The sequence below is a fragment of the Littorina saxatilis genome, linkage group LG4 (genome assembly GCF_037325665.1).
Source record: "Littorina saxatilis isolate snail1 linkage group LG4, US_GU_Lsax_2.0, whole genome shotgun sequence".
In the NCBI taxonomy this organism is placed as follows: domain Eukaryota; kingdom Metazoa; phylum Mollusca; class Gastropoda; order Littorinimorpha; family Littorinidae; genus Littorina; species Littorina saxatilis.
Window position 1 is genome coordinate 46,767,108 of NC_090248.1, and position 27,925 is coordinate 46,795,032.

At 43.0% G+C, this 27,925-nt stretch overlaps 1 protein-coding gene across 1 annotated transcript; it reads right to left on the reverse strand.

The window, feature by feature from the left end:
• On the reverse strand, positions 1 to 25,318 carry LOC138963585 (guanylate cyclase soluble subunit beta-2-like). Its single transcript, XM_070335437.1, has 14 exons — positions 24,948 to 25,318; positions 19,925 to 19,998; positions 19,391 to 19,491; positions 18,059 to 18,242; positions 16,231 to 16,307; positions 15,826 to 15,941; positions 15,190 to 15,320; positions 14,658 to 14,911; positions 12,438 to 12,612; positions 9,869 to 10,014; positions 7,704 to 7,852; positions 6,530 to 6,676; positions 5,065 to 5,219; positions 1 to 1,212 (listed from the first exon to the last, which is right to left on the reverse strand). Exons 1-14 carry the CDS (start codon positions 24,948 to 24,950, stop codon positions 579 to 581), a joined length of 2,346 nt encoding a protein of 781 aa, XP_070191538.1. The 5' UTR covers positions 24,951 to 25,318; the 3' UTR covers positions 1 to 578.
• Positions 25,319 to 27,925: the final 2,607 nt, after the last annotated feature.

A 27,925-nucleotide genomic window follows, 5' to 3' on the forward strand; every position in this document is an offset into this window, starting at 1 on the left:
TGGTGTTTCAAATATAATTTTTGTTCAAAGTTGAGCACATGAACACGATAACTACTACATGGCGTAGAGTGCACACTCTTTTTTCTTCGCTCATTCGTGTTATCAGCAGACCCTCGGGTATCCTCTAAGAAGGACTTCTTGTACCCGTTTAATATCTTCTGTTCATTCATAACGCAGTTCGTGGCCAGCACTGGCAAGCTTCTTGAATTAGTCTGTGTGGCCTTCCACGAGCGGAAGATGACCATACACGTTGCATCGACAGTTTTAGAGATGAGCTTTCCTCAAAGGACACTTGTATGTTCATGTTCTTGGTCGAGGCGTGCACGAGCTTGTTTGTTTTATTGATTTCTTTATGATCTTCTCGTTACAAACGTACTCGTCACATGGCAATACCGATAAAGCATGTGCGCTTGCTTGAAGTTTTCTAAGTTGTACGGATGCGAGACCCCGTCGCCGTATTGAGGCACACCATCCTTGTTCACGCCGGCAGCTTTGGACTTCTCCCCGCTGTCTTCAGGAACGGACTTGGGTTTCGTGCGGCTTGCGCCAGGCAAAGCTTCTCGTTACAAACGCACTTGTCACATGACAATACAGACAAAGCACGTGCGCTTGCGTGGAGCGTTTTTGTGAGGATGCGAGACCTCACTTGAAGAATGTCTGTAGGGATGCGTTACCTCATCGCTGTGCCGAGTCTCCTTGTGGACGCTGGCAGCTTTGGAATTCTGTCCGCTGTCATCAGGAATGGGTTTGTGTTTCGTAGAGCTTACAGCACTCGATATAGGAGGCATGCCCGATCTTTTTCGATCCCCCCCGCAATGCTCTGGACTGGACTGAGTTACACTGCCAGACTTTTTCGCTGGATGCGGCACAAAATCCACCGAGTTCCTTTTAGACGCCCTGCGAAAGATTTTGCTCCCGAGACTTCGAAGACCATTCACAATGGAAACGCGCTTTGATTGCACAGGACCCTGGCTGTCCACGAAGCTGATTTTTCTGACGGGGGTGACAGAGTGGCAATGAGAACTGTCACGGTCATATACAGAAGTGGTAGGGTCTGGGTGTACGAGGTCTTCGAGATCACGGAGCTCATTGCCTGGTAGTGTCAGCAGGTGGTGAAAGTAGCCAGTGAGAAAGAAGGCCTCCATGCCTCCTTTCCCTTTGATGATGATTTCTCCGCGAGCCTTAAATGTGTATCCCAAAGGATACAAAAGGCTGAAACAGACGCAGACAAACCCAGCCAGTCGAACACACACACACACACACACACACACACACACACACACACACACACACACACAAAGGACAGTTAAAACGGAAGTATGTTCTAGCGCATGAGAAAAAGGGGCATATTGTTTTTTTGGGGGATCAAATGATCAGGACGGTCTAACACTGCTCATTCCAAATAGGACTCTCCAGGGGTGCGTTGCCTAGAGCGGACGCCCTGTTCGCGAAGAGAGAAAAAGTTTTCATGTTGTTGGCAACGCTATGTTCGCGGCGAACTGTTTTCAATTCTACCCTCTCTACCTACTTTCAACTAAATGGACCCGTCTCTTCGCTGACGGCCGAGACAATGCATGCATATTGGGGGCGATCATGCGAACATTCGCTTTGTACTTGGAACAGCCCTCCCTACCCGCACTGACCAAAGTAGACGAGTTTAATCGCTTACGGCTCAGTCCATGAGTACATATTAGAGGTGAAGCTATGCATTGGCCCTCAGGATATATATGTGTGTGTGTGTGTGTGTGTGTGTGTGTGTGTGTGTGTGTGTGTGTGTGTGTGTGTGTGTGTGTTTGAGTTTCGTACCCCACGTGGAGAAGCAGGGCCTTTCCTTTTTTTGGGGGTGGTCAGATTTGACAGTTGGATATCTTGTCGATTCCGTGAAAAAGTGTTGTGGTCTTCATGTCAGTCAATAAAGGTTGATTAAAGGTGAAGGTATAGGAGTAAAAATAGCCCGTGTGCGCGCTCTCTCTCTCTTTCTGTCTGTCCGTCTGTTTGTCTCTCCCTCCCTTTCTCTCCTCTCTCTCTCTCTCGCCCCCCTCTCCCCCCCCCCCCTTTCTCTCGTTCTCGCCCCCTCTCGCTCTCGCCCTTCCGCACACACGCCCGCGTAAACACACACACACACACACACACACACAGAGCCACTCACATACGCACACGCAAATACACCCACACACTTCATTGCACGGAGAGGGGGGAGAGAGAGAGAGAGAGAGAGAGAGAGAGTGTGACAGAAAGAGAAAGACAGTGAGAGAGGTAAAGAGAAAGAGAGAGAGAGAGGGGGAGACAGACGGACAGAGAGAGACATACAGAATGTGTGTGTGAGAGAGAGAGAGAGAGAGAGAGAGAGAGAGAGAGAGAGAGAGAGAGAGAGAGAGAGAGATCTTTCCCTCTTTATGCCTCATAATAACCCGCAAGTGTCGCTATCTGCACGCATTCTTCTCGCTCTGACTTTTTGAGAGAGAGAGAGAGAGAGAGAGAGAGAGAGAGAGAGAGAGAGAGCTCTTTCCCTCTTTATGCCTCATAACCCGCAAGTGTCGCTATCTGCACGCATTCTTCTCGCAGATAACGCGACCTTGCAGCAAATACAAGACAAGCTTAAAGTGCCATGCAGTGGCGTATGTTACTTTTTACCAACACACACACACACATACTCAAACAAGCTTACGCACACTCACACACACACACACACACACACACACACACACACATATACACACTTACAATACACACACGCAAACAAGCAAATACACCCACACACTTCATTGCACGGAAATATGAAGGTGGGGGGTGGGGGGGGGGGGGTGGGGGGTGAGAGAGAAACATAGAGAGAGGGAAAGAGAAAGAGAGATGGGGGAGACAGAGAGACAGACGGACATATAGAATGTGAGAGAGAGAGAGAGAGAGAGAGAGAGAGAGAGAGAGAGAGAGAGAGAGAGAGAGTTCTTTCCCTCTATATGCCTCATCACAATAACCCGCAAGTGTCACTGTCTGCACGCATTCTTCTCGCTCTGAATGTTTGTGGTCGTCAGCCTTTCCAATCATAAGTTCGATCTCGTGAAAAAAGCAACACACACACACACACACGCGCGCGAACACACACGCATACACACACTCAAACAAGCATACACACACGAACACACACACACACACGCAAACACACCTACATCCTAATACGAACATGCACATACATTCACCAAAAAACAGACACAAACACACACATACATATACACAACCCCACATACACACAACCACACCCACATACATTCACACATACACACACACACACCACCCTTAACACTCACACACACACACACATACACACACACGCACAAACATGCACTTACATACACCCAGGCACAAACACACACACCTAGACGCACACACACACACACACACACACGCGCACACACACACACACACACACGCACAACCTTATAATTACACACACACACACATAAAACACACACACACATACATTCACACACACACACACACAAACACATAGGTGCTATACACACACACACACGCAAACACACGCATACACACACTTGCAGTCACGCACACGCACTCATGTACACACGTCCTGTGTGTGTGTATGTGTGTTTGATTTTGTGTGTGTGTTCGTATATGTATGTATGTATGTATGTGTGTGTGTATGTATGTGTGTACAGCATGTGTCTGTATGTGTACGTGCGTGTGTGTGTGTGCGTGTGTGTGTGCGTGCGCGTGTCTGCGAGTTTGTGTTTATATGTGTGTCTATGTATGCGTATGTTTGCGTGTGTGTGTGTGTGTGTGGTGTGTCAGGTACGTTACAGAACGCTCCGCACAAACCCCCGTTGCCTAGACCATTCTCGGCGAGCGGTCGCCATTGTTACGCTTCAGTGACCCCAGACAATGGTACTCGTACCGAGCGCTTGCTAACGTTCGCGAGCGCCACAACAAAACTATGCGTTGCCTAGAAAACGTTTGCAAACCTTCTGTGGCGTTCTGCTAAGGCAACGCACCCCTGATCATTCAGGGGAGTCCAAAATGATTCACAGGGCTGTTGGAACTGTCGTCTGCTATACCTGTGTGAATCAGTGTTCAGCTATTGTCATCAAAATGGAAATATCCACTTTTAAAGTTGAAGACACAAAAAGAAGGAAAAGACGAAAAGAAGTAGGAGACACGGAGAATATCAAGGGACGAGAAGAAGGTGTTTATGCAACCGCAGGTGAAGTCATGCTTAACGCGTTTGATGTATCCAATATTTGGAGTCAAAGTCGACAGCGATGTGCCGCGCTCTTCAGAAAGAAAACTTCTAGGCTTGACGTCTACGACAGGCGAACTATCGAAATTAGGCTCACCTTTAAACATGACCACTGAATATGCAAGTTATTCAAATATGAAAACCGAAACGCATCAGCTCGAATAACCAACATGTCATTCACCGACTGACGGACACGGCAAACCACCTTTAACTAAACCAGCACTGCCCGAATGAATTTGTTGCACTGTCGAAATTGTGCACAATTCTAGAGAGAGAAAGAAAATGGTATATCGAGTCGAGTTCATATTGAAAGCCAAAGTCATACATGGACAAAGATATTTTAAAATGACTTTCAAAATGTAAAAACAAATGCTATCTTTTCATAAACAGTATAGATGATGGAATGTAAAAAAAAAACCACCACAAGTTGAATGACGCCGTTCGTCATACAGACAAACGGGCACTAGCTTTGCGCATGAATTCAGTGACATGATTTCTGTTCGCGGAAGCTTTTGGCAAGCTGAAATCATGTACATGTACAAGCCGGTTTGAGTTGAAAAAGTTAAAAAAAAAATTAATACAAAAATTAGAGGAAAGGCTAAAAAGATTACACACCTCGTCCTGGATAGCTGGCATATTTTCCTTCGGGTACATTTTCAGGTATTACGTGTACCTCGCCAGAGGCTTGGGAATACCTAAAAATCGACCCTCGGGAAAATATGACAGCTATCCAGGACTCAGAGGTGTGTAACCTATATGTACTCAGCACTCGCACATGCATCTGCACGTGCATTATCCACATAAGACCACACCTGAAAGTAACCTGGCTGACATTGATGCAGCCAGGTAGACTGTTACTCTCCATGCGGGAGGCCGTGTTGACCGTGTCCCCGTAGATGTCGTAGCGTGGCTTCTTCGTGCCGATCACACCCGCTACCACCTCGCCAGAGTGCATGCCCACCCGTATCTGTCACACACAACACAGTCTTCAACACCAGCTGTTTGGGTCATCATTGACACACTACTTGGACATTCGATATATATTAAAACTCAGAGTGCATCATCAGCAACACATTACAAGGTCATCCGCTTGTAATTCTACTACTTCTTTTTACATTTAGTCAAGTTTTGACTAAATGTTTTAACATAGAGGGGAAATCGAGACGAGGGTCGTGGTGTGTGTGTGTGTGTGTGTGTGTGTGTGTGTGTGTGTGTGTGTGTGTCTGCCTGTCTGCCTGTCTGTGCGTGTGTGTGTGTAGAGCGATTCAGACTAAACTACTGGACCGTTCTTTATGAAATTTGACATGAGAGTTCCTGGGAATGATATCCCCGGATGTTTTTTTTCCATTTTTTCGATAAATACCTTTGATGACGTCATATCCGGCTATTTGTAAAAGTTGAGGCGGCACTGTCACACCCTCATTTTTCATTCAAATTTTGGCCAAGCAATCTTCGACAAAGGCCGGACTTTGGTATTGCATTTCAGCTTGGTGGCTTAAAAACTAATAAATGAGTTTGGTCATTAAAAATCGGAAACTTGTAATTAAAATTGTTTTTTTATTAAACGATCCAAAAATAATTTCATCTTATTCTTCGTCATTTTATGATTCCAAAAAGATATACATATTTTATATTTGGATTACAAACAAGCTCTGAAAATTAAAAATATGAAAATTATTATTAAAATTAATTTTCCGAAATCGATTTAAAAACAATTTCATCTTATTCCTTGACGGTCCCTGATTCCAAAAACATATAGATATGATATGTTTGGATTAAAAAAAACTCAGTAAGCTAAAAAGAATAGACATACAGAAAAGCGTTTTATCCTGCTCAGCGCGACCACTACCGCACTATTCTGCATGGTTTGTCGATTTCACTGCCTTTGCCACGAGCGGTGGACTGACGAAACGACGAGTATGTGGTCTTGGTGAAAAAAGCAGTGTGTTCAGTTTCATTCTGTGAGTTCGACAGCTTGACTAAATGTTGTTATTTCGCCTTACGCGACTTGTTTTACTTTGTTGTCGTGATCGTCGCGTGATCGTCGGGTCGTCGTCGTTTCGGCGTCGGCATTCGCCATTTTGTCGATAATATGTATGTGACCGTTTTCGTCCCCGCTCAGTGTCACTCCATATTCAATAGACCATTGGGAGCCGTAACCACGTAGGCTTCGCGGCATTTCCCAATTATCCCTTCCCTGGTAGCACTTCCTGCTGTCATCCCCGTTCAAGACATTATGCAACGTTCACAACATAAATAACGCATGGTAAAACTGACCACGATAGGTTTCCCAGTTGCTGGTGATATGACGTAGTTTGACTCCTCGATCAAGTCCATGGCAAAGTCCGCCATTCTCGCAGCGTGGTCTACTTGAATTTCAGGTAAACCCGTCGCCGCCATGTAGGCGTCTCCTATCGTCTCCACCTGTCGTCATCATCATCACCATCATTATCAACACCATCATCATCATCGGATGGTGCATTACCTCAGGAAAACCCGCCAAAGTGATTCAATTGAAAAGCCGATTTTATCATCATCATCATCATCATCATCATCATCATCATCATCATCGGATGGTGCATTACCTCAGGTAAACCCGCCAAAGCGATTCATTTGGAAAGCCGATTTTAACACCATCGTCGTCGTCGTCGTCATCATCATCATCATCATCATCATCAATCATCAATCATAATCCATCAATCATCATCATAATCCATCAATCATCATCATCATTCATCCATCATCATTCAATCAATCAATCAATCAATCATCATCAATCATCATCATCAATCATCATCATCATCCCCGGATGGTGCATTACCTAAGGTAAACCTCCAAAGGGATTCATTTGGAAAGCCGATTTTGCAACAGAGCTTACAGAGACACCTTGCTTGCCATACAACAACAAAAATCTTGATGATAATCACGTCAGACTCCGTTCAACTGTGATGTTTGATGCCCAGCCCCAATTTTATCCACAGCTAAAATTCCGCGAAAATTAAGACGAGATACGTTGCCAGTTGGTTATCTCTTACCGTCACTCAAATGTGCACACTTCAAACACTAAGAAAAACAAATTCTTTATACGACATCACTTCATCATGTCCTATTACAGTGGAACCCCAACCCCCACGAGAAGACTCCATCCCTTTTATGAACCGAACATGGACTCTGGTGTGACCCTAGGGTCAACCAAACTTGTGTGAAGTCGGGAGATCATCAAACCCTAGAAATGTGCACAGTTTTTAAGCTCTAGCTTTATCCCAGATTAGATAACCTGAACGGTAAGTTTTTTGTCTTCGGACGGCCTAACCCTGGTCATTCATAACAATCTCCTGATTACCCAGGGGAGTCAAGAAGTGTGTGGCTCTTTGTTGCTATTTGAAGTGACTAGCTGGGGTGTGGGAGCATAAAAGGGCAGAGTTGGTTGCTCAAGGGAAATGGAAAATACCTTGTAGACGCCATGACATTCGATGTAAGAGTCAAAGCGGTAGTACATGTCGTTTAGCATGTTGATGATTTCTTCGGCAGAGCAATTGGACGCAATGTCAGTGAAGCCCACGACGTCACTGAACAGCACTGTGCAGCTTTTGTAGCGCTCTGAAGTGTACAGAAAATGTTTTTCAGCTGGGTTTCTTTTCTGTCCACAGTTTCCCTCTCCAAAAACCTGAAATTTTCAACTGCTAGTTTTTGTTAGAGAATGATATCAAGGGAGGTAATGTACCATTCCTTATGTTAACAACTTTTTCATTAACTTTCTCGCAAGAAAGTTAAAAAACAAAGAAATACTGTACTCACCAATACAAGAACGAGACAAGCCGGTACGAATTTTCGCTTATGGAAGCTTCATCAGGAAAAACAAGAACACAAAAGACAACAACAAGTCGCGTAAGGCGAAAATACAACATTTAGTCAAGCTGTCGAACTCACAAAATGAAACTGAACGCACTGCAATTTTTCAGCAAGACCGTATACTCGTAGCATCGTCAGTCCACCGCTCGTGGCAAAGGCAGTGAAATTGACAAGAAGAGCGGGGTAGTAGTTGCGCTGAGAAGGATAGCACGCTTTTCTGTACCTCTCTTCGTTTTAACTTTCTGTGCGTGTTTTTAATCCAAACATATCATATCTATATGTTTTTGGAATCAGGAACCGACAAGAAATAAGATGAAAGTGTTTTTAAATTGATTTCGAAAATTTAATTTTGATCATAATTTTTATATTTTTAATTTTCAGAGCTTGTTTTTAATCCAAATATAACATATTTACATGTATATGTTTTTGGAATCAGGAAATGATGAAGAATAAGATGAACATAAATTTGGATCGTTTTATCAATTTTTTTTTTTTACAATTTTCAGATTTTTAATGACCAAAGTCATTAATTAATTTTTAAGCCACCAAGCTAAAATGCAATACCGAAGTCCGGCCTTCGTCGAAGATTGCTTGGCCAAAATGTCAATCAATTTGATTGAAAAATTTGGGTGTGACAGTGCCGCCTCAACTTTTACAAAAAGCCGGATATGACGTCATCAAAGACATTTATCGAAAAAAAGGAAAAAAACGTCCGGGGATATCATTCCCAGGAACTCTCATGTAAAATTTCATAAAGATCGGCCCAGTAGTTTAGTCTGAATCGCTCTACACACATAAAGACAGACAGACAGACAGACAGGCACACACACACACACACACACACACACACACACACACACACACACACACACATACACCACGACCCTCGTCTCGATTCCCCCTCTATGTTAAAACATTTTGTCAAAACTTGACTAAATGTAAAAAGCAGACGCAACACGGAACGAACAAGGGTTGAAAGAAAATGGAGGGGAAACACGCAAAAAAGGGAAGGAACTCCAGGAACGGAAATGAATGAAAGAGGAGAGAAGTGGTTGGATGATGTCATGGGCACTGGCACACTAGACTAAAAGTGATACACATTCATAAATAGGAGGGGGGGGGGGGGGAGGGGGAAAAAGAGGGGGGGGGAACAAACACACACACACACACACACACACACACACACACACACACACACACACACATACACACACAACCAAACACATGAACACACACACACACGTACCGTAAATCCACAGTATGTTTGGGGAATACATGTAGATCACATTTTCGCATTCAAACCGTCAGGTGTGGATGTGCCCAGGGATAATATGAAATCGGACTGTGGATGTGCCTAGGGATAATATGAAATCGGACTTCTTGTATCGGTGAGTACAGTATTCCTTTGGGTTTTTTTTTTAACTTTGTTCATCTTACCACAGTCACTTCGTTGTTTAGTTTTCTCGTAAGAATTCGAAAACTGCTTTTTTTTTTACTAATTGATTTTTATCATTGCCCAGGCAGGAGGACAGTCTTAGGCGGAAAAAGTCTTAGTAAGCGAGGCGAAAGTACTCAATCAGGCATCGCACGGAAGTCTGTTAGTTTAGAAGACATAGCCCCAGAACATGATCATGGGAGGTATGTGTAGTTATCTGTGGGATAGTTGTGTAAATATTGTGACAGTTTATATCTATATCTGCAACAAACAGTGCTCTAGGCGGCTCTGCATCTTTAACCCAAAAGCTTTTGCTTGACCCAACTCACCTCCTTTCACCATTTTACCGCTGGTCAGCTGTCGAGCGATCTTCGAGGGCAACATCTCATGCAGCAAAGTCTCCGTTTTCTTCTTCTCCTCCTCCAGAGCTTTGGACATCTTCTTCAGCTCTATCGTGGTCTCGTCCAGCGTGCGTCTGGTGTGTTGAAACAGTGAAATGTGCATGGCTTTAAAACAATATTGTTGTAGGCTAGACTGCCGCCGTTCTTTGAAACCCAGGAGACCTAACACACAGAGGATTTTAAAGGTACTTTGACTTGCCGAAAGTCTCTTTGAATTGTTTTGCTGTGGGTTATGATTTTTTCTCTCTATTGCACTGTTTTCTCGTTGCTTGTTTGACATACTAGTTGCTTACTTGACTTCATTAAGAAGCTTCCTAAAAATAACCTATAAATTAAGTAGAAGTGCAATGCCAAGGCACTGCATACCCCCAGCGAAGGACAAATTGCCTCTCTCTCTCTTTTTATATTTAGTCAAGTTTTGACTAAATATTTTAACATCGAGGGGGAATCGAAACGAGGGTCGTGGTGTATGTGCGTGTGTCTGTGTGTCTGTGTGTGTAGAGCGATTCAGACTAAACTACTGGACCGATCTTTATGAAATTTGACATGAGAGTTCCTGGGTATGAAATACCCGAACGTTTCTTTCATTTTTTTGATAAATGTCTTTGATGACGTCATATCCGGCTTTTCGTGAAAGTTGAGGCGGCACTGTCACGCCCTCATTTTTCAACCAAATTGGTTGAAATTTTGGTCAAGTAATCTTCGACGAAGCCCGGACTTCGGTATTGCATTTCAGCTTGGTGGCTTAAAAATTAATCAATGACTTTGGTCATTAAAAATCTGAAAATTGTAAAAAAAAATAAAAATTTATAAAACGATCCAAATTTACGTTTATCTTATTCTCCATCATTTGCTGATTCCAAAAACATATAAATATGTTATATTTGGATTAAAAACAAGCTCTGAAAATTAAATATATAAAAATTATTATCAAAATTAAATTGTCGAAATCAATTTAAAAACACTTTCATCTTATTCCTTGTCGGTTCCTAATTCCAAAAACATATAGATATGATATGTTTGGATTAAAAACACGCTCAGAAAGTTAAAACAAAGAGAGGTACAGAAAAGCGTGCTATCCTTCTTAGCGCAACTACTACCCCGCTCTTCTTGTCAATTTCACTGCCTTTGCCATGAGCGGTGGACTGACGATGCTACGAGTATACGGTCTTGCTGAAAAATGGCATTGCGTTCAGTTTCATTCTGTGAGTTCGACAGCTACTTGACTAAATATTGTATTTTCGCCTTACGCGACTTGTTTCTCTTTCACACACACACACACACACACACACACACACACACACACACACACACACACACACACACACCCCAAGTCACACACACACACAAACACACGCGCGCGCGTACATACTCACACCCACCCACACACGCACACACACACATACATACACACACATTGCCTCACATAAATCTCATACACACAAAACACACACTCATACGCACAGTGACAGACGGTTACACACACCCTTGTAAACACACACACACAAACTATGGTGCGTTTGCTCAAAAAACGGGAGGGGAGGGGAGGGGGGGGGGGGGGGGGGAGGTATTTTACCCATCGTATTTTAGTAAGTATGTTCCCAATGTTTGGTGAACTTCCATCCCCAACTGTACGACGAAACCTTCTTTATCATGTATTATCGGCATGAACATTTCTCAAGTCGATTACAGTAGGGTTCGTGGGATACCTCCAGCTTCGCTGGGATAACCCTTGAGCTTTAAAAAATATACCAGTCTTCTTTATGTCAAAGTTGATCATTTGTTTTCTCTCTACCTCTGTTTTTGATACGTTTCTTTAGTTTATACTGTTGTGCTTCAAATAATGTTCTGGTCGAACCAAAACAGATAAATCTTAAGCAAATTTTAATCAGTCTGACTTGCACAGTAGGTTGTATCATGTTATTTTGAAGTATTTGGGGCTTTTGACAGTGATTCGTATTTAAAGGCCTCTTCATGGGTCCATTTTAGGCGCCCAGACTCCAAAAATGGACCAGCTGTGAATATTACTGTATTTAATTGTTGCTGATTGTCTATCAAAACTAATTCGCTCTAATTAGGTCTAACTGTTATGTGAAGAGAGAAAAACTACCCAACACAAAATGAATTTCTTTGCAAGAAAACAAGCTAGTTATCAGCATAATACAAAAATGGGTTCAAATTAGGGGCCCTTCCCCTATCTTTTAGTGAAGTAACTTTTACATTTCTACTTATTTCTTTCAGTATACACAGAAATCAATATATATGCATTTTTGAAGCCTACTGAAGCTACAGGGTGGTCAAAAAAATGTGTCCATTTTCATTTTATTTTTAAAGTTGTGTTGAAATCGAAAATTAAACACAAATCTGGTCAAATAAAAAGAGCAAGATAAAGATGTGTTAATTTTTCGATCACTCTGCCAATAGACAAAGCAAAAACTATACAATCATTATAATAAGATTATACATGCAAAATGAGTATGATAAAGGTTACGCTCACGCTATTTCAATCTCCGCAAAGCGCTGCTGGTTGAGAAGCAGCAGTTCTCGTGTGCCGAAATAGAGGGGGATATCCCCCATGAACAGTTTCATTTCCTTGAGGTCTTCAAGAGTGTGGATTCGTGGAGAGCCGATGAACATCAGGGTCCCGCTGTATGGCAGCCATATCATCTGTCCTGGAGCAGATGAATGAAGATTATCAGCCTGCGTCACAAGCTATGTCTACCATTACCATAAGTGTACTGTGTGTTTTGCAGAACTAAGGAGCTCTTTGCCATTTACATAGCTTGCTCCCTGGTCAATGATCTGGGGGTCATCATCCTCAGTGATTCAAAATTCTCCCTGCAAGCTCTTGCGGGAGAAACTAAGAACAAAGGAGCGATGCAAACTAAAAATCCTCTTTCTAGCACACCAAATAATGACAAAAAGAACTGCTTTGTCCCTCATGGGGATACCTTCCCACACAGGGTTCAGGGGACACGAACTGGCCGACAAGGCGGTAAAAGAAGCAGCTATGTCAAACTTGCCTGTGACTGACATCCAGCTCTCCCGCACAGAAGCCTCGCAGCTGTTTGCCAGAATGAAAAGAGGAGACACAAAAAAAGCACTTTCAAACAAGTTCGAGTAGAAATGCTGGGTTCAGAAACGTCACCACTGACACATTCCCTCGGACGCATGAGACTGCTGCGTCGCTTACGCACAGTCAGCAGCCGCATCAAAGATATTCCAGTCTACAAATATTGCAGTAGCCATGGGACTATGTGACCTGCCAGTGTGTCGTAGTTGACCACCTCACACAAGTGTTTGAGGGCTGCGCCCCCCCCCCCCCCCCCCCCAAGCAGGAGATGGATGACGTTGCCCAATACAGAACGGAGAATGCTTTCAACCGATGATGATCTTGGCTGCCACCCTGAGCAAGTCATATGTCACCAGTTGTCGCCAGGAAGCTTCATAGCATGCTCGCCCCATAAAAAGCAAAGACAATTGACCTTCGCCTGGCTGAGGCAAACCAAGTGTGCCTCCAGACACACAATTCCTAGAACATGGCACCCTGGATGGCTGAGGCAGAAGACTCTAGGGAAGTCAAATAACCAAATCGCCTCCAGGCTCAGATAGCTTATGAGCAGATGTCTGTCACAGCTCCATGTTTTTTTCAGACACAAAATGTGCCTCCAGACAAGCATAGAACCTTAAAAGGCCGAGGCTGTGAGATCTAAGGCTTCGTTACAAACAACCTGCCTCCAGACAAACTACCAGGCGGCAAGGCACTTACCCCGAGTCCCTTGACACCTCACGTCACTGCATGACGTATGAGACAAGAGACTCACAATGGCAGCTCTGACTGCGGACGTCCACCCCAGACAGTAATTTGGGTACCACTAACGAGGCTCTGCCTGGATGGGGTGGTCCTAATGAGGAACGGTGAAAGACAGATGAAAAGTGTTCTTAACTCCCCTATACCCCTACCCCCGAACAAGCCTTGCCCTTTGAGCAACAACCTTACCAACTATAGCGCTGACACACAATGACCTAGCCGGTTCTCTAAACCTACTCCATGACTTTACGTGACACCAACCTCCAGCTGTGGTGCCTTGGCGGCCAACAGCTCGAGCACGACAGCCACACCTCCTTTGCGATGACCCTTTTTTCTATTTTTTTTTCTTCTTCTAAATCATCTAACGTTGGGGTAACACCCCGGAACATGCCCCTTATGAATTTACCGTGAGGGCGTTAAAAAAACATTTATCATCAAGGCGATTAGAGCATCACAGTAACTGCAAATCGTTAAAAGTGTCCGCGCTCCTCGTCTGAGTGAAGATTGTTATCTAAATGATAAATCAAGAAACTGATCAGGAAGCCATTTTCAAAATCCGGATTTTCGTATGGAATGGGAACTTAAATATATATGTGACTGCTTTATTTCACGCCAGTTCTTTCGATCCTTCATTTCTTGATATCATTTTGTCTTGGATTCCATCGAGAAAAAAAATACACTATTTCTGTTATTAATCGTTGTTGTTTACGTAATCGGTGGATCTGTGTTAAGATACGTAAGCCAACAGATCTCAAGAGCGTGTTTAAGCATCAACTTCCTTCCTCGATGATTTCTTATGTGCAAATAACATAGGACGGGTTCTAAACATTTTAATGCGCAAAAATAGAGCTGAATCATAACACACCCCTAAAGTGCTACGTACCCCACCAACAATCTACTCCCTACCTTTTATCACAAACGGTTCCCTGGAGTCCTTGTTGGGGTGAATTGCAATGACGTAAACGCTGTTGATGAACTTCATAATGTTCGCCAGCGTTTGGTGCATAACTGGCTGCACAATAGTAGCAACGTCATGAAAGGATGTACAAGGTGTAACTTCACATCGAGCGAGTGTCCGGATGTTGTCACCGCACTCTTTGATACACATGTTTTGATCGAACAGAATGTGGTAAGGGCAAGCTTTACTCATGTCTTCGGCTCTGCAGACAAAAAGATCAGGCCTGTCTTATATGCGAATGTAATAAGCCTTCATGAGATGGGCCTTAGTCGGCACACACACACACACACACACACACACACACACACACACACACACACACACACACACACACACACACACACACACACTACACACAGACTACACACAGAGTACACACACACATATGTGAAGTCAACTTTCACACTCTCCTTTCGCCAGTTATTTTTTTATGTCAATGTCCACCTCTCCATACTCAGACCCGCAAAGAGCAGAACCTACCGGATGGCAGATTCAGTGCCAGGATTTCTTGGACAGAGAGTAGGTCTTTGACTGCCCTTCTGTTCCGTGGCCGAAAGCGCCCAGCTTGAGCGTTTCCTTGAAAAAGGTACGTGTAGATCTGTCACTTTCACCTGCACAGAACTAGAGGAGCTAACCATCTCAGTTTGAGTGAGGCATACAAAGCAGAATAGCATTGTGCAGTGAACAGATAATGTCGGTCCGACTTATTGTGGCTGATGGGGTCTATGTCGCCCAAAAGAGTGGGATTCCCTGTATGTGGAGTTCCTGTATACAGGGAATCCTACAGGGTGGAGTTTTTCAATAAAACTTGAAAACCATACTCGAATTTCTAAGAAATATCAAAAAAGATTGAAAAACATCAAATTCTACCGATGTCGCCAAGCATCACGTGACTTTCAGCGATATCAGCGACACGCTACAGGAACTAAATCCTGTGGTATTCCCTGTATACAGGGAATCCCCCTCCAGGAACTCCACCTACAGGGAATCCCACTCTTTTGGTCGACATAGACCCCATCAGCCTTATTGTGCCTAAAGGCCTACGGAAGCCTGCCAGTGCTAGCCACGAACTGCGTTATGAACGAACAGAAGATTCCAACAACAAATACATATTACCTTCATAACAGTGTGATACATTATTCTGCCGTTGCCAATCTCTTCTTCTCCATAGCTCAAAACAGTCACAGTAGCATGCTGGTTAAATAGTTCCTTTCCAACGGCCTCCATCAGCCCTGCACAAAGTGACAGTTGATGAGCCAATTCAAAATCCCCCCCTCCCCCCTACCTGATTAAGCTTTTCTCTTTAACAAGACACTAAAAGGGGCATATTTATACTGGTACATACACATTAACGAGCACATACATTACTACATAGATTTCAACTTAAAGATCAAATGATAGATAAGCTAGCATGCACCTACTTGTGCAACCGCGTAGCTTATTATACTAGCTGACACTGTAGAATTCTGCTTGAAGCGAATGATGGATAAACGCATATGGTTAGGTAGACTTATCCCGTACCAATGCATACTGGATAGAAACCAGGTCTGCTGCTGTAGTAATGTAATTCCAGCATGCCGTCAGCGTCTTCGAAACAGCTGTAACACACAAATGAAGCGACGCACATCAAGACAAAATGAACAAGTCGCGTAAGGCGAAAATACAATATTTAGTCAAGTAGCTGTCGAACTCACAGAATGAAACTGAACGCAGCAAGACCGTATACTCGTAGCATCGTCACTCCACCGCCCGTGGCAAAGGCAGTGCCCGTGGAATTGACAAGAAGAGCGGGGTATTCGTTGCGCAAAGAAGGATAGCACGCTTTTCTGTACCTCTCTTCGTTTTAACTTTCTGAGCGTGTTTTTAATCCAAACATATCATATCTATATATTTTTGGAATCAGGAACCGACAAGGAATACGATGAAAGTGTTTTTAAATTGATTTCGAAAAAAAAAATTTGATAATAATTTTTATATATTTAATTTTCAGAGCTTGTTTTTAATCCAAATATAACATATTGATATGTTTTTGGAATCAGCAAATGATGGAGAATAAGATAAACGTAAATTTGGATCGTTTTATAAATTTTTAATTTTTTTTACAATTTTCAGATTTTTAATGACCAAAGTCATTAATTAATTTTTAAGCCACCAAGCTGAAATGCAATACCGAACCCCGGGCTTCGTCGAAGAGTACTTGACCAAAATTTCAACCAATTTGGTTGAAAAATGAGGGCGTGACAGTGCCGCCTCAACTTTCACGAAAAGCCGGATATGACGTCATCAAAGACATTTATCAAAAAAATGAAAAAAACGTTCGGGGATTTCATACCCAGGAACTCTCATGTCAAATTTCATAAAGATCGGTCCAGTAGTTTAGTCTGAATCGCTCTACACACACACACACACAGACACACACACAGACACACACACGCACATACACCACGACCCTCGTTTCGATTCCCCCTCGATGTTAAAATATTTAGTCAAAACTTGACTAAATATAAAAAGAGTCCCTCCAGCAAGCACGCATGCATGCAAGCACGCATGCATGAAAGCATACGCACACACACACACACACACACACACACACACACACACACACACCCACACACACATATATATATATAAATATATATATATATATATATATATATATACAGGGTGACCCAAAAAAAAGAGTACCCAAACAAAACGTCATAAATTGAACAAAAATAAAGCAATCTTCATAACATTTATTTACACACACAAGTAGCCTCTGCATGATATGCACAGACAATTTTAGCGTTCTAGCTTGTCTTTCAGGAAAGTTATGCTCATTCTACAGAACATGCTCCAAATGGCCTCCCCCGGATTTCTATCCCCCAGATTTCTATCTTTGGGGGTTCCTGAAAGACAACGTCTACAGGAACAACCCACAGACAATCACAGAACTCAAGAGAGCCATCACAACAACCATTCGCGGAATCTCGCAACAGGAGTGTGTGCGGGTGATTGATAACTTTGCGCGGCGAGTTCAAGTTTGCCTGCAGCGGCGCGGAGGCCATTTGGAGCATGTTCTGTAGAATGAGCATAACTTTCCTGAAAGACAAGCTAGAACGCTAAAATTTTCTGTGCAAATCATGCAGAGGCTACTTGTGTGTGTAAATAAATTTTTATGAAGATTGCTTTATTTTTGGTCAATTTATGACGTTTTGTTTGGGTACTCTTTTTTTTGGGTCACCCTGTATATATATATACACGCACGCATGCACGCACAAACACACGCGCGCACACATTACACACACACTACACACACACACACACACACACACACACACACACACACACACACACACCATATTCTTACCTGAAAGACGGTGCAACGATGCCTTTGTACGAAAGGGACAGAAGGGAATGCAGGGAGTCTAGGTTCTGAATAAAGGCCACTAAATCAGCACCCATAGTCCTCAGCATCTTGTCGTAGCCGTGTTTCATACAGTAAGTTAAGAAAAACTTTCCGAAAGCTTTCAGCACATCGTCTCGATGTAACTCTGAAAAGAAAGTTTTACATTGTATTCTACCTTCGTTTTAAATCTAGTCTGAACTGTCATGGAATGCTTTTCCTTGCATCTCCTTAAACATATGGTACCAATATTGAACTTAGTTTGAAATCCTAACACACACACACACACACACACCCACACCCATACACTTACATAGCTGCAAATGTTTCTGCTACAGCAAGTTCTACGACTTGTAATTTCACTACAATGGGCTTCAACTCACTAACACCTTAAACGATGTAACGTTTCATTTACCTCGCTGATTCGACACGTACTTGAAAAATAAAACTAATGTTCCAAACTAGTTAATGCGCGTAAAATAATTGTGCTCCCGCATCGCCCGACTAGCGCCAAAACCACATAATGAAAACGTGCACGATAAAATTACAATTACTAATTTTCTTTCCCAGATAACGTTTAACTTTCAGTTTTGGCTGAAGTAATCGGTCTGGAAGTGAGCCAGAACTGAACAGTATTCATTTTCACGTGAAAACAGTGATTATCAAGTGATCATGTTTACTTATCAAGTGATCATGCTTGGTGTTCAGGTGTCCATGTCTAATTATCAGGTGTTCATGTTTAAATATGGTTTTTCCGCTAGTAAGCCGTGGAGAAAACGGAAAATTAGTCATCAATACTGTCAGTTAACATTATTGCTGTGAATTACACAGAATACCTGATAATTGAAATGTTCTCGTAAAAATGGTAACCCCAGGTTTTGGCGCTAGTAATCCCTCACACCCCCGGCCCTCGTGGCACACTCGTCAGCGAATCGAGCTTCGGGCCGGGAAGTCGTGGGTGTGAATCACATCCGAGGCATGTAAAGTTTTCGGGCTCTGGCCTTCTCCTCCACATAGCGCAAGTGTAATGGTTCCGATGGGATTGCTGAGACAAACACACAGTCGAGTGTCGTTCACTTCATGTCTTCGAGGGTGCTCAGGTCGTTCTACTTAGCCTACATAATCAACACCACAGGTGCAGCAGTTCTCGGGCCTGGTTGACGCCAAGATAATTATGTTATGACAGAAAGCGGAGAGTGCTGCCCTGTCACCAAAACCAACATGAAAATCCATAGCATCATCATTATCCTCTACAGATCTTGCCAGAAATCAAAACTACCTTGAAGGTAAACTTACTGGTTCTCTCCGATACAGCGTCAATGAGAGCAAATGTGAGGCTGTCTGGATACTGTTTGAAAACCATGAAGTGTTCGTCTTCGTTCAGAGGGCACGCCTCGCTAAAACATTTTGATGCACGAGCAAATTAGTGAAATACCTAAACCTCAATCGATCAATTGTGAATCTATTACCGTAAAACGGGTTTAAACACTTATTTCTACACAGCAAGTTCTACGACTTGTAATTTCACTACATGATTCTGCCGACTGCTATAGGCCGACGAATATATGAGGCAGGACCACAGGTATATTATCTACTTGTAGTTATCATGTGCTTGTGGCAGGACTTATTAAAGGGTTGGAACATCGTAATTCTGTTTTGCTGCGCTTGTAAAGATCTAAACTTAGTTTTACTCATTAGCATTTACAGATGTATAAGTCAGACATCTCCTTTCTTACGGGACTTCCTGAAACTTGTAAAGATACGTACGAAGATAGTTTTACTCATTTAAAATTAAATATGTATAAGTCAGATATCTCTTTAATTGCTTACAGAACTTCCTGAAACTTGTCATTCCCAAACAGAGATAGAACCAAATCCCGGATAACACAGTGAATCTGCCCATACTGAAACAGAATGAACAGTTCTGGATGAAAATCATGAGATTCCTTTATTTAATTAAGTTACCATTTTTATATAAATATATGTACACTCTTAAAAAAAAGTTAAGGATCGGTTGAAAAAACGGATCTAATTATAAAAAAATTACCAAAAAATTAAACATCGACATAATAATTAAAAGATTAATGTGTTTGAATTAACAAATGAACAATGAGTCTTGACCTAGAATTTTGTTTGGCAGGCAGAGTTATTTCCATTTGTGGGACTTCTCAAAAGCTTCTGCATTTTGGAAAAAAGGGTGTTTTTTTTATAGCCCCATGAAATTTGCGGAACGCATGCCAGGGCAAAAGGTTGTGATGCACGTGCTACAACAGGGTCCTGGCTATGAACATCGTTCACCAGCTTGTGTTTAAAGGTTGACACGCTGACACAATTTAATTATGCACAGTAGCAACATGCCCCCACGAAGAAAACTGAGCGATTTGGATAGAGGAAGAGCAATATGATGGCTACAAGACGGTGTTGCTGCCAGGCAAGTGGCCCAGAGGCTTGCAGTGGCTCCTTCTGTCATCATCAGACTAAAACAGAGATTCCAAGCAACTGGAAGAGTGCAGGAGCGACAACGTTCTGGTCGGCCCAGAGTCACCACACAAAGAGAGGATCGCTTCATTCAGAGGCAGGCCATGCAACAAAGAATGGCTACGGCAAACAACATTAGGCAACGCTTACAAGCTACCACCAACACTGTTGTTAGTGGTCAGACGATCCGAAACCGCTTACACAACTTTGGCTTGCGTGCAAGGCGTCCAGTCCGAGGAACAACCCTGACTGCTAATCACCGAGCAGCTCGCCGAGCCTGGTGCACTCAACATGTGAGGTGGCAACGTCAGCAGTGGGCTCAGGTGTTGTTTACAGATGAGTCCCGCTTTTGCTTGGAACCTGCTTATGGTCGCATCCGAGTGTGGAGGCGTCGCGGAGAGCGCTTCGCAGAAGGCGCTGTTCTGGAACGACAGCGTTTTGGCGGAGGCTCTGTGATGGTCTGGGGAGGGATCAGCACACGTCTAAGGACACCTCTGTACCATGCAGTGGGCAACTTGACCAGTGTCCGCTACCAGAATGAGATCCTGCAACCCCTGGTCGTTCCAACCCTCCAAGCGATCGGCCCTTGTGGGATTCTTCAGGATGACAACGCACCTCCCCATCGCTCTGCAGCTGTAAACACCTTTATCCAGCAGGCCAGGGTCAACAGGATGCTGTGGCCAGCCAACAGCCCGGACCTGAACCCCATAGAGCACGTGTGGGACGAGCTTTGTCGTCGGGTACAGCAACATCACCCTCCTCCTGCCAATCTGGGTCAACTGCTGCAATGGCTCGCTCCAGCAGGAGTGGAATGGAGTTCCCAGAGCATTCATATGCAACCTGATCCACTCCATGCGCCAACGATGTGTTGAATGCCTGGCACACAACGGAGGGCACACGCGTTATTGACACTGATTCACATTGTTGTGAATTCCATTTTCGAGGGTTGTCACGTTAGACACACTCTAGCTAAATTGTCGCTGCCGCGTTCGATCTTTGCTTTGTCATTACTCCTTGGTTGTTCAATTATATAATTTTTAAAAAATGAAAGAATTCGGTCTTGTCTGTTTTGTGTGGCGTGCTTGTAAAAAAAGTTATCCTTAACTTTTTTTTGAAGAGTGTATATATGTGTATGTGTGCGTGTGTGCGTGTGTGTGTGTGCGTGTGTGTGTGTGTGTGTGTGTGTGTGTGTGTGTGTAAGTGAGTGGGGTAGGGGGTGGACTTGGGTAGAAGGGGGTGGTGGTGGTTCGATGTGTGTGTGTTTGATCTACACACACAAATCAAAGATAAGTACAGGTTGTCTAATAAATATATACTGTTCAAAAAAAGAAACGCATAGTTGCTACTTGCTAATTTTTTTTTATTTTTCGAAAAAATTAACAGAAAATCCAATATTTAGATTATTTGTTTGAAATTTGGTATGGACACAGTTGAATGCACACACAGTTCATTTACATCTTCAAATCAATCAGTCAATCAATACGATTGGGTGCCGAGGCTGTCAAGTCAGTAGGGGGTGTGACTGCCTTGAGCAGCAACAACTGCCCGGCACCTTCTGGGCATGGACTGGATCAGATGCCGGATATCTTGCTGTGGGATGGTGTCCCACTCCTCCTGAAGTGCCTGCAATAGATCGCGGTGATTTGCCGGCGCTTCTTCTCGCCTGCGCACACGTCTGTCCAATTCATCCCAGAGGTGTTCTATCGGGTTCATGTCTGGCGACATGGATGGCCAGGGAAGCACCTGGACATGGTGGTCGGTGAGGAACTGGGTGGTGAGTCGTGCTGTGTGCGGGCGAGCGTTGTCCTGCTGGAATATGGCATCCTGGTCAGCCAGAAGAGGAAGGGCGTGTGGGCGCAGAATTTCCTCCACGTATCGCTGGGCAGTTATGCGCCCTTGGACGTGCACCAGGGTGCTCCTTCCAGCGGTATTGATCGCCCCCCACACCATGACGCCTCCACCACCATGAACGGGTGCCTCATCCACACAGTTGGGCGCGTAACGTTCGTTTACTCTCCGGTAGACCCTCCTCCGACCATCATGTCGCTGGAGCAGGAAGTAGGACTCGTCGCTGAACCACACGTGTCTCCAGTGATTCCGGACGGTCCAGCGAAGGTGCTGGTTGCCCCACTGCACTCGGTTCTGGCGATGGCGGCGGGTGAGGACAGCTCCTCTGTGAGGTCTGCGAGCTCTCAAACCAGCTTCATGCAGGCGGTTCCGCACGGTCTGGTCCGATAATCGGTGTGGCCCGGGGAGAGCCTGGACAGAAGATGAGGCCGACAGGAAACGATTCCGGAGGTGGCGGAGCCGTATGAAGCGGTCGTGAGCAGCAGTTGTCGCCCTTGGTCTTCCCGCTTGTGGCAAGTCAGCAACGGAGCCAGTGGCTTGAAACCTGACCCACAGTCTACTGATGGTGCTCTGGGACACGTGGAAGTGCCTGGCGATTGCACTTTGACTTTGGCCTGCTTGTAAACGACCCAATGCAATTTGGCGGTCTTCTCTGCTCAATCGGGCCATCTTTCGTCGCTGAATTGTCGTCTGATTTCTTTGTGGCGAACAATCCGCTTTTATGGGTTTTGGAAGACATGGTGAGAGCTCAATATTCCCCGAGTTTCACGAGATTACACTGAAGCATGACGACTGGTCATGCCAAATGAGCAATTTTGACATTGTAGCCACTGATAACGCATGCGTCACGTGCAGAGCTCACTTGTGGCAATGGACGAAAGGTCGACGACCAGATAAACATTTTCTGCAGTTTGGTGGATATCCTTGTAGCCATATAACTAAATTAACCAAATATTACAAGCTATGCGTTTCTTTTTTTGAACAGTATATGAGAATTAGTAGTTGCTTGTGGTAACTGTAATATTAACAGCACAGAGATTGTTCTGGTATGTAATGAAAGGAGACTATCTTATTTGCTTACACAATTAAATAATGACTGTATCTTGTCTTCCCTGTTCTCAGTTTGACAATGACTGCATGAGACATCGGGTCTCCAAACATTGTGTGCGAAACTTAGTGTCACACCAACTGAAGTAAAGAAAGCTTCGCGTAATAATATTCTTTTGATTGATGATAATATGTGTTTGGTTCCAGTGGTCGAGTACATAGGGGAAGGGCTCCTAATATGGACCGGCTCCTAATATGGACCACCTCCTGTTCTGACAAACTAACGGCGCTAGAGCGCTCAAAAAAGTTTTATTCGCTGTATCCACCCTCTCTGGATAACTTGCACATGTCAAAACAGTTGCAGAAACACAAATCTTAAAACCGTTAGGCTTTTTCTCTTTTTTTCACTTTTGGCAGCGTTCACTCTAAATTTGCCGCCAAAAACGGACTCGTTTCTGTCTACAGCCAAAGCTTTTATCACACAAAAATTGCTATATATGACAGCTAAGACCGCATTTGTTACATTTTAGCAGTGTTGACCCCGAGTTTCTACTGCAAACAAAAAATAATAGCATAATCTCAAAGTATGTGCGAGTCCCCTAATATGGACCACCTTCAACTAATCGAAGAAAATAAAAGCTGAAGGCTATTCTTATTAATTCATTAAGAAGCTTGCTGGAAATAACCTATAACTAGCCCTCGAGATTTAAAAAAAAATATAACAAAAAGTCTTCTTTTCGTGCAAGTTGATAATTTCACTTATTTTCACTCTGTTTTTGATAAGCTTCTTTAGTTTCCTGGTGTGCTTCAAATAATGCTCTCATCAACCCGAAACAGATAAATCTAAAGCATATTTGAATTAGTCTGACTTGTACACTAAGTTGTATCATGTTATTTTGAAGTATAGGGGGCTTTTTACAGTGATTCGTGAAGGCCGCTTCACTGGTCCATATTAGGCGCCCAGGCTCCTAATATGGACCATTTGTGATTTTTTTCTGTATTTAATTTTTGCTGAATGTCTATCAAAGCTATTTCACTCTAATTAGGCCTAACGGTTAACCTAAGAAGAGAGAAGGACTACCAAACACAAAATGAAACTTCTTCGCAAGAAAACAAGCTAGTTATCAGCAATAAACAAAAAGTGGTCCATATTAGGAGATAAAAAAAAATGCTTCCCTGCGGAGAAGGATGTCAAAGGCTGCAACCTTTTATTATGAGTGCTCCATTTGAGTTTGTCAAAAATCACGTTCGTTTCAGTAATCCCTTATTTTGCGACCAAGTGCAATAACTCTCGTCTAGTAGAGCAAAAGGGGGATAGTTCACACATCGAACACGATTTTCAGATAGAGCACTTAATAACCTTTGCATTGGTATACAATATGCCGTGACTTTTTGATGTTCTTAACATATACAACTTGTTTGAAATCAGAGGCAAAATTCTCAATATTTTGGACAGACATTACACTGAATTTGAACATACCATTTTTCTGATGCTGAAGTCGCAAACGGAAGGAAATGCTTGAATTCCATGCAAGTGTTCACACGAGTAGTCCCTGAAGAGAATAAATCAAACAAACACAAAACAATGATTTTAGAAAACAGTCCACATTGCCAAAACTTTCAGTCAATTTACAGGGCTTTTGCATTGTCCACGTGAAAATCTCTCAGAAATATTGCAAATGCACTTTCTCGACACACAATCACATGGCGCTCATAAAATGCCACAAAAGCATGTGTCATCATTACTCCTTAGAAACTTTCTTTTTCTGTAGCAAGCAAGTTGTATACATTTGTTTATGTGCACTACTTGTTGCACAGACGAATACAAGAAAAAGAGCGGCCAAAGTTCAAAACACGTTCTATATTCAACAATGACGTCATCTCTTAGAGAACTTACGTAAACGCAAACATAATTATGACCAAAGAAGAATTAGAGTAAAGTCGACAGTCCAGTCTCGAACGCCTACCCAGATTGTCTGATTGACTACGAATGTAATCGAGGACCATCACTGGCAGATGACTCTCGCAATTTCTCGTCACAGAGGTAGTTGGCCACCCGAAGCTACTGTGAATGTGATGTTCTATTTTAAAATCTCGTTGGTTTTCATGTGGATTCGCGTGTGTGTGTGTGTGTGTGTGTGTGTGTGTGTGTGTGTGTGTGTGTGTGTGTGTGTGTGTTTGTGTGTTTGTGTACACGTGTGTGTGTGTGTGTGTGTGTGTGTGTGTGTTTGTCTTTGTGTGTGTGCGTGTGTGTGTGTGTGAGAGAGAGAGAGAGAGAGAGAGAGAGAGAGAGAGAGAGAGTGAAAGAGACGGGTCCGAAATGTCATGGTCGTACAGAAACATCTAAAGTCCTCTTCTATATTTTTTTTTTTTAATGTTATTTACGAGGATTTATATCGCGCACGTATCTCACCACACAACTTGACAAGGCGACTCAAGGCGCATGTTACCTATTCTACTCAAACATAGGCCACTGAACGCGTTATGAAAACTGGATATGGGGGAATATACGGGGGTGTAACAACGACAAACACTCACAGCAAAATGTACTCGTGACAGTTTAGAACACACAAATGACGTCATTCGATAAAGCGAGACATAATGACGTCACCTTATGACGTTTTATTTCAAACATTTTTCTTCTCTATATGATTCACCTGACGATCCTTCTCTCCCTCACTCCCTCCCTCCCTCCCTCCATCTCTCTTTCTATCCCTCCCTACCTCTCTCGCTATCTCTCTCCCTCTTCCTCACTCTCTCAATTTCCCTCCCTCCGTCATTCTCTCTATCCGTCCTTCCCTTTCGCTCTCTCCTCTTCCCTCATCCCTCAAAAGTGGTAGCCCAACAAAACCAAAACCATCCATCAGATTATTATGAAAATCGGGTTTTAAAGGTCCTCGTCTACATTTTCTCACAGAAATTGAGATTTGACCGCTAAAATGTTTAATCCATTCACTAACACTTTCAAAAAAACACCCCCCTCCGATCAGAAAGGACGGAGCAAGTGTAGCCGTTTGAAAATTCATTGATGTATTCCATCGTAGTAGGATATTCTTATTTGGAACATAATCGTAGTAGGATATCCTTATTTGGAACATAATGTAAACCGGAAGTTTTCAAAGTGCTTAACCACCCAGAATTCCTAGCGGTGAGCAGCCGCTGCCTTGACGAAAGTTCTCTGGTAAGTTCTTTTTATCAATTATGCAATACATTCTTGTCGTATAAGACTTTTAAGTGGCTGCAAACAAGGCTTCATAATGCAACAAAACAGTTTCAAGCAATGTGTTTGCTCTGTTCACGTACTGTGTTCGTCATTCGTAGACTCTATATCAAATCTTAGCCGAGTTGACGCATTTCAGGGAACCTCTCAAAAGTCAGTTTTACGCTTACAGCATTGCACATTACGGTACTTTATGTTTGATGGCGGTTTACAAAGAGGCTCTGCTTAATGATTCGGTTCAGGAATTAAGGAGTCATCATAAAAATAAAGCAAAAGCATAGGTCTAACACTAACTCAATGTTTCGAGAGGCACAGTTCCGACACAGTGACACACGTACACTCAGGTATGTTACAAAAAAATTCAAAATTTTCATTTAACATTTTGATCTATATCACTTGAAAGAGCAGAAAATCAGCATTCCAATGGTATATATAACTTTGAGATTGGATAAGTGTAACCCGAGTTATGAATTTTTAAAGTAATAAAATTCGTAATAGAGGCAAAGAGGATAAATTGAAACCATTTTTGACATTTTTCAGCTAAAATTAACTGTAACTCACACATTTGTTTATCAATATTGTTCAATTTGGTATCAAAAGAAAGGTTCAGAGCTCTATCTAAACAACTATAAAAAATAAAAAAATAATTGTTTTTTTTTTTTTTTAGTAAGTTAGTATGAAACTGAGAGCAGACGAAGTTTACCGACCGCCATGTTGGATGTGAATACAACATGGGTGACAATCCGGGCGCAAAGCGGCGCATCCGTTAAAAGGTACTTCGCATCGCTTTATCAACTTGAAACTTTGGGAAACAGCAGGAAAATGGTCAAACTAACTGTTCAGAGGGGTCTCATAAGAGTTCAAAGGCTATAAATTGGTTTATAAAAGTACCTCTTTTGTGTCTTCTTCGCCCGATATTCTGGCCGGCAAGCTCGACAGTGTTGGACTCGCCATCTTTCTCAATCTTGAAGTCAAGAATGTGCTCTACGTCTTCGACAGGGTGCCCATGTGATGTAAATTTGGACAAGAATAGAAAAGAGGACCCCAAAACTGAGACAGTGTGAGTGATCAGAAAATGGGGGGTCATTTTCAATGACGTCAAAAATTGAGCTGCGCACGCATTTTGTAACATACCTCTATGTCAGACAATAGAAAATTGTGTACACTGACAATGAAATCTAAAACGCTTGCAATCTATCTAAATTTGTATTTCTGCACACACAAAATATTTCGACTAC